This window comes from Acyrthosiphon pisum, chromosome A1, assembly GCF_005508785.2.
Source record: "Acyrthosiphon pisum isolate AL4f chromosome A1, pea_aphid_22Mar2018_4r6ur, whole genome shotgun sequence".
In the NCBI taxonomy this organism is placed as follows: domain Eukaryota; kingdom Metazoa; phylum Arthropoda; class Insecta; order Hemiptera; family Aphididae; genus Acyrthosiphon; species Acyrthosiphon pisum.
Window position 1 is genome coordinate 165,654,266 of NC_042494.1, and position 9,780 is coordinate 165,664,045.

A 9,780-nucleotide genomic window follows, 5' to 3' on the forward strand; every position below is an offset into this window, starting at 1 on the left:
TGAATTTCGTTAAAGAACAATAATTTAATGCTTATGATGATAATTTATCACATATTAATGAATTTTGGTGATTGTTTATTACATGCACTACCAACTGAAGTATTTATTATGTTCTAGCAACTTATCAGGATAATTTTGAAATTGTTTTTTTAAGAAAAATTGTTTAATGCTTATGATGATAATTTATCACATATTAATGAATTTTGGTGATTTATTATCACATGCACTACCAACTGAAGTATTATTTTAATTTTTGTTTAAATATTTTGTTGCAATTTGTCAGAAAAATATTGAGATGAATTTTGTATGATATGATGATAATTGTTCACACTATTATTATAAATTTTTAATTATTTATATATTTGCAAATTGTCAAGATGTTAAGAAATTCTTCACTTGAACTGAATTCTGTTAAAGAACAATAATTTAATGCTTATGATGTTATTTATCACATATTAATGAATTTTGGTGATTTATTATCACATGCACTACCAACTGAAGTATTATTTTAATTTTTGTTTAAATATTTTGTTGCAATTTTTCAGAAAAATATTGAGATGAATTTAGTTAAAGAACAATAATTTAATGCTTATGATGATAATTTATCACATATTAATGAATTTTGGTGATTTATTATCACATGCACTACCAACTGAAGTATTATTTTAATTTTTGTTTAAATATTTTGTTGCAATTTGTCAGAAAAATATTGAGATGAATTTTGTATGATATGATGATAATTGTTCACACTATTATTATAAATTTTTAATTATTTATATATTTGCAAATTGTCAAGATGTTAAGAAATTCTTCACTTGAACTGAATTCTGTTAAAGAACAATAATTTAATGCTTATGATGTTATTTATCACATATTATTGATTTTTTGTGATTGATTTTACATGCACTACCAACTGAAGTATTATTTTGAATTAATTTATGTATATTTTTGCAAATAGTCTAGATATTTAGAAATTCTTTATTTGAACTGAATTTCGTTAAAGAACAATAATTTAATGCTTATGATGATAATTTATCACATTTTAATGAATTTTGGTGATTGTTTATTACATGCACTACCAACTGAAGTATTTATTATGTTCTAGCAACTTATCAGGATAATTTTGAAATTGTTTTTTTAAGAAAAATTGTGTAATGCTTATGATGATAATTTATCACGTATTAATGAATTTTGGTGATTTTTTATCACATGCACTACCAACTGAAGTATTATTTTAATTTTTGTTTAAATATTTTGTTGCAATTTGTCAGAAAAATATTGAGATGAATTTTGTATGATATGATGATAATTGTTCACACTATTATTATAAATTTTTAATTATTTATATATTTGCAAATTGTCAAGATGTTAAGAAATTCTTCACTTGAACTGAATTCTGTTAAAGAACAATAATTTAATGCTTATGATGTTATTTATCACATATTAATGAATTTTGGTGATTTATTATCACATGCACTACCAACTGAAGTATTATTTTAATTTTTGTTTAAATATTTTGTTGCAATTTGTCAGAAAAATATTGAGATGAATTTTGTATGATATGATGATAATTGTTCACACTATTATTATAAATTTTTAATTATTTATATATTTGCAAATTGTCAAGATGTTAAGAAATTCTTCACTTGAACTGAATTCTGTTAAAGAACAATAATTTAATGCTTATGATGTTATTTATCACATATTATTGATTTTTTGTGATTGATTTTACATGCACTACCAACTGAAGTATTATTTTGAATTAATTTATGTATATTTTTGCAAATAGTCTAGATATTTAGAAATTCTTTATTTGAACTGAATTTCGTTAAAGAACAATAATTTAATGCTTATGATGATAATTTATCACATTTTAATGAATTTTGGTGATTGTTTATTACATGCACTACCAACTGAAGTATTTATTATGTTCTAGCAACTTATCAGGATAATTTTGAAATTGTTTATTTAAGAAAAATTGTGTAATGCTTATGATGATAATTTATCACATATTAATGAATTTTGGTGATTTTTTATCACATGCACTACCAACTGAAGTATTATTTTAATTTTTGTTTAAATATTTTGTTACAATTTGTCAGAAAAATATTGAGATGAATTTTGTATGATATAATGATAATTGTTCACACTATTATTATAAATTTTTAATTATTTATATATTTGCAAATTGTCAAGATGTTAAGAAATTCTTCACTTGAACTGAATTCTGTTAAAGAACAATAATTTAATGCTTATGATGATTATTTATCACATATTATTGATTTTTTGTGATTGATTTTACATGCACTACCAACTGAAGTATTCTTTTGAATTAATTTATGTATATTCTTGCAAATAGCCTAGATATTTAGAAATTCTTTATTTGAACTGAATTTTGTTAAAGAACAATAATTTAATGCTTATGATGATAATTTATCACATATTAATGAATTTTGGTGATTGTTTATTACATGCACTACCAACTGAAGTATTTATTATGTTCTAGCAACTTATCAGGATAATTTTGAAATTGTTTTTTTAAGAACAATAATTTAATGCTTATGATGATAATTTATCACATATTAATGAATTTTGGTGATTGTTTATTACATGCACTACCAACTGAAGTATTTATTATGTTCTAGCAACTTATCAGGATAATTTTGAAATTGTTTTTTTAAGAAAAATTGTGTAATGCTTATGATGATAATTTATCACATATTAATGAATTTTGGTGATTTTTTATCACATGCACTACCAACTGAAGTATTATTTTAATTTTTGTTTAAATATTTTGTTACAATTTGTCAGAAAAATATTGAGATGAATTTTGTATGATATGATGATAATTGTTCACACTATTATTATAAATTTTTAATTATTTATATATTTGCAAATTGTCAAGATGTTAAGAAATTCTTCACTTGAACTGAATTCTGTTAAAGTACAATAATTTAATGCTTATGATGATTATTTATCTCATATTATTGATTTTTTGTGATTGATTTTACATGCACTACCAACTGAAGTATTCTTTTGAATTAATTTATGTATATTTTTGCAAATAGCCTAGATATTTAGAAATTCTTTATTTGAACTGAATTTCGTTAAAGAACAATAATTTAATGCTTATGATGATAATTTATCACATATTAATGAATTTTGGTGATTGTTTATTACATGCACTACCAACTGAAGTATTTATTATGTTCTAGCAACTTATCAGGATAATTTTGAAATTGTTTTTTTAAGAACAATAATTTAATGCTTATGATGATAATTTATCACATATTAATGAATTTTGGTGATTGTTTATTACATGCACTACCAACTGAAGTATTAATTATGTTCTAGCAACTTGTTAGGATATTTTTGAAATTGTATATTATTAACCCTAGAGCACCGGGCTTTTAGAATTTTGTTCATTGTTTCAAAACTACAAAATATTAACCTAACCTAATCTGGGTACCTTCTAATTAAATGATAAACTAATGTTAGATACAACTGCTACTGTATACGATCTGATGTCAGTAATATAGAAGTGTTCAAAGTTCATTACCAGACATTATGTATTAATATACGGTCAAAAAGACCGTGTGGGCGATCGTAAAAAATCAATGATGGGTTATTTTTAAACTGTGTTTCTAATAATTGCTGTTCGATAAACAAAATTGATAGTTATTATATTTTTATTGCGACTTGTTAGTTGACTATGATTTACGCCATACTGTGTGTGACAAAAAGACCCCGTGCGTGTATTCTCGTGAATATTTTAAATGCGTGTGATCTAGGGTTAAGAAAAATTTTTTAATGTTCATGATGTTAATTTATTGTCAATATATATAATTTTATAATATTTTTGAATATAAATGATTCATTTCTAAGTTTAATTACTTTAGGGTCGACCTATAATGGCACGTATCAAAGCGAAGCCAATGAATCGCATGGCTGCACCAATATCACCTGTTCCGGTTATAAAAACAGTAAATGGTTTTAGAACTCCGCCAATGCAAGCTCAACCCATCAATCCATATATAGATCAAGGGGTCACACAATCTGGACCTCCCGCTCCACCCCCACAACATCCTCAAGCTGCCAGATTGTTTTATACAAATGGAGGACCAGCTCAATATGCTCCAGTCAATTATGCTGCTGCTAATCTGCAAGTATATGTAAGTATATCAAGTTATTTTATGTTTTAGATTATTTTTTAGTGATACATAAATGTTTTAGAGTAGTTATTTGGTTAGTCTAAATAATGTTGAATATTATTAATAAGTTACAGCAGCAGCAACAGTCTCCATATTATCCTACAAATATGATTCAACATTGGGCTCATCCTGCGACAGGTGCCTATTACACAACTGATCTTAGTGGCATATTTTCTGTGAATGGATTGGCTCCCCAAGGAAATTTTACTAAACCTCAGAATTCAAGATATAATGTTTCACGTGCTCCGTAAGTATTATTATAGTAGTTTACTACAAAAACAATAAAATAAAAATTTTTTTTGAAATTTTTACAAATTTAAAACATATTTCAAATAGTGGTCGAACCAATGGAAAAATGCGTCATAACTCTGTTGGTGGTAGTGAATATTACCGAAGTTCAGCTTCAGATAGTGGTTTACCATCTCGTCCTGGTAGTTACACATCAAATGGAAGTCTAACTAAGTCATCTAGTAGTAGTGGATCATTGCATATTTCCAATGCAACCAGAAACTATGTTGACAATCAAGATTCAACTGTAGTTGATAGACAGTCTAGTGGAACAATCAACATCCCAAAAGATCCTACAACATTGCCACCCAGGTAATATAGTCTTTTAACATAAATATTTTATTTTATTTGTCAAAATGGAAAATTCTAATATTTTGAGTTGTATTGCATATCAATCGATTTTAAATAATTATTACTTAAATTGTTTGTATTGCATAGATATAGGCGAAGGAAGAAAGACGATGAAGTAGGACCAGAAGTGGTAACCACAAGTACTATACCTCAACCACCAACTGGTAGTTTTGATTTGGCTGCTGATGCGTTCCCTCCGTTACCACCTCAAGTTGTGTCCATACCACACCAGTCACCAACTTCATTGCCCCATGACCAGTTGTCACCTCGTATTAACATTGATCCTAGGTAATTATTAAAACTTATTGTTAGAGACCTAAATCAAGACTACTGCTAAAGTGTCGTTATTTTTTCCATGATAATGTTATAAACAATGCTCGGACTTTATAGCACTAAAAAGAACTGAAATATAATGCTATATTATGCTATATAAACATGAAAAATAGCAAAATCAAACATTTTTTAAAACATTTCTTCTGTTAACAATTTAACCCTTTGACGAGTATGGACGTATATATACGTTTTGTTGAAACGCGCCTCAGGGAGTATGGACGTATATTTACGTTTTACATAAAAACCTTATTTTATCTATAATATTATGTCCGTATTAAATTGACGATAATTTATGAATCGTGTGTTGCTATCTACTGGCTAGGATAGGACGTATATTTACGTCTTTACTAAAATACCGATATTGTATTTAAGACGTAAATATACGTCTTTACTTTAAATAATTTATCCAAGTTAGTCATTCTTAATCCACTCCCTGGGTGTAAACTAATAAATCCCAATTCACTCTCCAAAGGGTTAAATAACTTATATTTATTTAATAATTATTAGACAAAAATATATAAATACAACTGATAATGAGTTATAACTTAATATACTGTCCAATACCTCGGGCTACCTAAAAAAATATATAATATGAAAATAGAATTGTTAGGTTAGGTTATTTGTATTATAAATGGTATATTGTTTCTATTTGCAAAATAAATTATTAAACTGTGCATAATAGCAAAAAATAGAAATAAAAATCTAAATTACTTCAAATATGGTATAAATAGCTCTATAAAATTGCATGTTTTAAGTCCCTAGCAAATAAAAAAAATGTATGTCTCCTATTTTTTATATGTATATTATAGTAATATTAGGAAATACTATAAAATCCGAGCCCTGGTTATACATTCTTAATTATTTATAATAATATACTCATTAATATTATTGACTTATTTTGATTTATAGGATTACTGTAATTTCAACCTCGAGTATTTCAACAGTTCTGTCTGAACCCTCTGTATCTAAGACTGATGATGATATAGACCAAACTGTTAAGTCAGAGGGTCTACCAAATGGTTTACAAACAGTGCCTCCTGTTGGGTTTGTACCTGTGACTGAAATTGTTGATGACGTATCAAATATGTCTTTGAGCTCTGTTAATTTGCTCCCAAAGGTATTTGTTTATCCTAATATAGTTTTAATGTATTAATAATAGACTAACAGAAAAACTATTATATTGTTTTATTATAAGGTTCAGGATATTGTTACAACTTCGAATTCTATAATAAATCCTACAGATAAGACTGTAATGCCAGCGAAATCTGACATGCCACCTACTACGCCTAAAGCCAATGGTACATCTCTTAATACTAAACCAACTGTACCAAATAATAAGGCTGCTTTGCCATCACAATGTGCTTGTGTCATACCACAACCACCTGCTACATTTTCTGCAGATATGGCTAACAACAATCCTGTCCTTAACGGGAATGGTTCTCCAAATATTGGTCATAAACTAAGTTATGCACAAGTAGCACAGCATCACAAAGAAAGGAATGAGAGCCACATTCCTACCATTATAACATTTGGGCAATCTCCTATTGTAGAAGAAGAAAAAAAAGATGAAACCATACCTGTTGTGATACCCCAATCTAAGCAATCAAACCTTACAGCAGGTATAGTTACTACATTTTTAATATAATTTTTATAAAAATAAAGTTATTTTGTATTATATTTCTTATCATCCATCATGTCTATAGACTATACTACACTTAATATTTATTTTTTAGCTTAAGTTGCTATCTTATGAATTTATTAAGAAGATGCTACACAGACATTTGTTGTTTCCGTCTTACAAATGTGTGACATAGCACTTTATGCTCAGAAAATTATGTTTAGCTCCATACGTTTAAATATTAGAGTGAATTGACATTTTATAAAATCTAGGTAAAATATCTAGAGCATCTTATAAGCTTTTTATTATATTTTAATTTTAAAAAGAGTTATGAGTGATTTAGGATGTACGCACAATTAAAAATTATATAATATTCATACCTTGCTTTAAAATTAAAATATAATAAAAAGCTTATAGGATGCCCTAGATAATACCTAAATTATATCTTACCTAAATTTTATAAGATGTCAATTCACTCTAATTTTTAAACGTATGGAGCTAAACATAATCTGCTGAGCATAAAGTTTGCTATGTTACACATTTGTAAGACTGAAACATTAAATGCTTGTGTAGAGTCATCTTAATAAGATCTAATCTGAAACTATTTTCAAGACAGTTAAGTTTTTGTTTGTTATCTGTACAGATAGATTTATTAAGTTATTAATTTATAAATAATTAATATTCAAATTGATATTTTTGTAATATTAAATCTATGCAATGTTTAGAAGATGTTATTTGATATTAATATGATTATGCTCATTTCAGAGGTTCCTCTGACAAATCGGTCTGGTAAAGGACACAGAACAGCAAATAGTGAACGGGGAACAATGCCCAGGAAAGGGTCATCAAAATTCAATCGTACTAAGTCTCCTAAGTAAAATGTACATAAGGCCTAGTTGTGACTCAACTTATAAAATATAACGGTTCTGTAAGTATTAAAATCATTTTTACTGTCTCCATTAAGTTAAAAAAATAAAAATTATTTTTCCATAATTTTAACATTTAAATTTAAGTTTTTGTTTTCCACCAGTAGAAGTTTTTTTTTCTTAAATTAGCCATCTAAAATATCATAAATTCCTAATCACTTGCTTTTTTTGTACAAATCGTCGCCGTCGTGCAAAAAGTGACCAAGTGAAATAATATGGCCAAATAGTTACCATAGTCCTCCTTCAAATATAGAAAAAACGACCAAGTGAAAATGTTCAATATATACCAAGTTATGGGCTGTTTTATTTTGATTAAGTGTTTAATTTCCCGACCATTATGAATATTCAATTGTGGTTTCCCAACAAAGTTCAAATTTCACTTAGACACTTTTTGCACGGCGGCGACGAAATTATGTTTTATAAAACATTAATAAATAAAAGCAATTTTATGTTGTGTAAAAATTATTATTCCCATAATATCAAATACATAGGTTTTATGTTATATTTTAGTAACATCCAAATTTCTATATTATGTAAATTGATGATTATATTCAACTTAGCTTAGAAGCACAAGGTCATTTATGGTTAATTTTTCAGTTAAAAAACAATTCACTACACAAGTATGGCAAATAAGTGGAAGGATCCGGACAGTATCGACATACAAATTGTAACATTGTTTTATGCTTAAATTGGTAGGCTTAAAACAACAGTGATAGATAAATTATCCCCGTCCTACTGTCATTATATTCTAATCAATTTGTCCAAATTATTATGTTTAATGTTAGTTTTTTTTTTTACATAAGTTTAATATCTTATGATTGTTTCCTTTTATGAAAAAAAAAAATGCATAAAACAAAACAACTTTGAAACAAAACTCCTATATAGATATATTATATTCATATATACTTATGTTTATGTATATATTAAAAGATTTAAATAACATAACTGTGATAAAAATTATACATTAACATGCATTAGTTTATATTTGTATGTCATATATTTATATATGTATTTATATATATATATCAATTTGAATTATTTGTAATCGTAATTTGCATTGACATAGTATAATTATGAATTACTTTGAATATTAACAAGTAACTATTATGTTTCAACTTAATTTATCAAGAATTTCCAATTATGTAATTACATTTTAGCAAGCTTGTAATATTCTTAACCTCAAGTTTTCAGTTGCATTGATATTTATTTTTTGACATTATTTAATAATTGTTATTATAAGTACTTATACATTTTTTTTATGTATGGTAAAAAATTTTGTGAGTATTGACTGATTGGATTTGAACAAAATTTAAAAACTTGAAGTTATTACAATGAGGGGTTTGATGTTTCTTTATGTTTGCTTATCACAGTCTTGTTATATATTTCATTCATTGTTTAGTTCAGATGATTTTTAAATAACAGAATGCTTATAAACACGTATATTTTCATTATTTATACTTATAAGCAATGTTGTTTTGTTTTGTCTTTTATTTTAACATTACCATGCAAGTAATTGTATAAACATTTTAATGTATGCAATATTTTTTGTATTTCACACTAAATTATATTAATTTTTATTGATTGTATTATTTTAGATGAAAAAGTGTTAAATTATCCCATGAAACGATATGATACATTTGTCACCCGCATCCGTTAATCGACCAATTTTATTTTATTTATTTTTTTTGTTTTTTTTTTTTTATATATTCTTATTTAACTTTTTGTTTTTAGTTTAATTTTTATTGATATATAAAAAAAAAAAAAATTAATAGGAGTGAAAGAGTTCTAGTTATATAATATAGTAGAACAATGTTACAATATTTATGATAAAGCATAATAAGAAGACATCAGGTTTTTTTTTTTGGAAGAAAAATTTAATTTATAATTTTATATTGCTTAAATGTCTTCTGAAAATGTTTTCAAATTTAAATGAAAGATGAAATGATAAAAACACTTTAAGAACTAAGTTAGTTAGTAGACTAGTTTTTTTTTTAAATTTTTACTGAGGCCATGATTGCAAATGGCCAAAATACAATTTAATAAAATGAATTAA

The 9,780-nt window shown here is 25.9% G+C and overlaps 1 protein-coding gene and 14 non-coding genes across 20 annotated transcripts in view; all 15 read left to right on the plus strand.

Annotated features, from left to right (window-relative positions):
• LOC100167902 (la-related protein 4) overlaps window positions 1-9,151 on the plus strand; it is a 36,572-nt gene extending 27,421 nt beyond the window's left edge. For 5 of the 6 annotated variants that reach the window (XM_008182787.2, XM_016802786.2, XM_016802785.1 and 2 more), the window contains 8 exons: window positions 3,900-4,172; window positions 4,280-4,458; window positions 4,548-4,811; window positions 4,938-5,138; window positions 6,093-6,300; window positions 6,379-6,802; window positions 7,567-7,729; window positions 8,325-9,151. In XM_008182787.2, coding sequence (XP_008181009.1) covers window positions 3,900-4,172; window positions 4,280-4,458; window positions 4,548-4,811; window positions 4,938-5,138; window positions 6,093-6,300; window positions 6,379-6,802; window positions 7,567-7,679 — 1,662 coding nt within the window. In that variant the 3' untranslated portion in view covers window positions 7,680-7,729; window positions 8,325-9,151. The remainder of the gene's footprint in view (window positions 1-3,899; window positions 4,173-4,279; window positions 4,459-4,547; window positions 4,812-4,937; window positions 5,139-6,092; window positions 6,301-6,378; window positions 6,803-7,566; window positions 7,730-8,324) is intronic. The other variant, XM_008182789.2, reaches the window with a different exon arrangement.
• On the plus strand, window positions 27-104 carry LOC115033941. The gene has a single exon (XR_003839287.1). It is a non-coding gene; the product is annotated as a small nucleolar RNA Z195/SNORD33/SNORD32 family (small nucleolar RNA).
• On the plus strand, window positions 166-243 carry LOC115033995. The gene has a single exon (XR_003839337.1). It is a non-coding gene; the product is annotated as a small nucleolar RNA Z195/SNORD33/SNORD32 family (small nucleolar RNA).
• LOC115033997 lies at window positions 585-662 on the plus strand. The gene has a single exon (XR_003839339.1). It is a non-coding gene; the product is annotated as a small nucleolar RNA Z195/SNORD33/SNORD32 family (small nucleolar RNA).
• Window positions 1,015-1,092, plus strand: LOC115034000. Its single transcript, XR_003839342.1, has one exon. It is a non-coding gene; the product is annotated as a small nucleolar RNA Z195/SNORD33/SNORD32 family (small nucleolar RNA).
• On the plus strand, window positions 1,154-1,231 carry LOC115033939. The gene has a single exon (XR_003839285.1). It is a non-coding gene; the product is annotated as a small nucleolar RNA Z195/SNORD33/SNORD32 family (small nucleolar RNA).
• Window positions 1,846-1,923, plus strand: LOC115034001. Its single transcript, XR_003839343.1, has one exon. It is a non-coding gene; the product is annotated as a small nucleolar RNA Z195/SNORD33/SNORD32 family (small nucleolar RNA).
• Window positions 1,985-2,062, plus strand: LOC115033998. The gene has a single exon (XR_003839340.1). It is a non-coding gene; the product is annotated as a small nucleolar RNA Z195/SNORD33/SNORD32 family (small nucleolar RNA).
• Window positions 2,248-2,324, plus strand: LOC115033947. The gene has a single exon (XR_003839293.1). It is a non-coding gene; the product is annotated as a small nucleolar RNA Z195/SNORD33/SNORD32 family (small nucleolar RNA).
• LOC115033942 lies at window positions 2,416-2,493 on the plus strand. The gene has a single exon (XR_003839288.1). It is a non-coding gene; the product is annotated as a small nucleolar RNA Z195/SNORD33/SNORD32 family (small nucleolar RNA).
• On the plus strand, window positions 2,555-2,632 carry LOC115033943. Its single transcript, XR_003839289.1, has one exon. It is a non-coding gene; the product is annotated as a small nucleolar RNA Z195/SNORD33/SNORD32 family (small nucleolar RNA).
• On the plus strand, window positions 2,694-2,771 carry LOC115033999. The gene has a single exon (XR_003839341.1). It is a non-coding gene; the product is annotated as a small nucleolar RNA Z195/SNORD33/SNORD32 family (small nucleolar RNA).
• LOC115033948 lies at window positions 2,957-3,033 on the plus strand. Its single transcript, XR_003839294.1, has one exon. It is a non-coding gene; the product is annotated as a small nucleolar RNA Z195/SNORD33/SNORD32 family (small nucleolar RNA).
• Window positions 3,125-3,202, plus strand: LOC115033945. Its single transcript, XR_003839291.1, has one exon. It is a non-coding gene; the product is annotated as a small nucleolar RNA Z195/SNORD33/SNORD32 family (small nucleolar RNA).
• LOC115033946 lies at window positions 3,264-3,341 on the plus strand. Its single transcript, XR_003839292.1, has one exon. It is a non-coding gene; the product is annotated as a small nucleolar RNA Z195/SNORD33/SNORD32 family (small nucleolar RNA).
• Window positions 9,152-9,780: the final 629 nt, after the last annotated feature.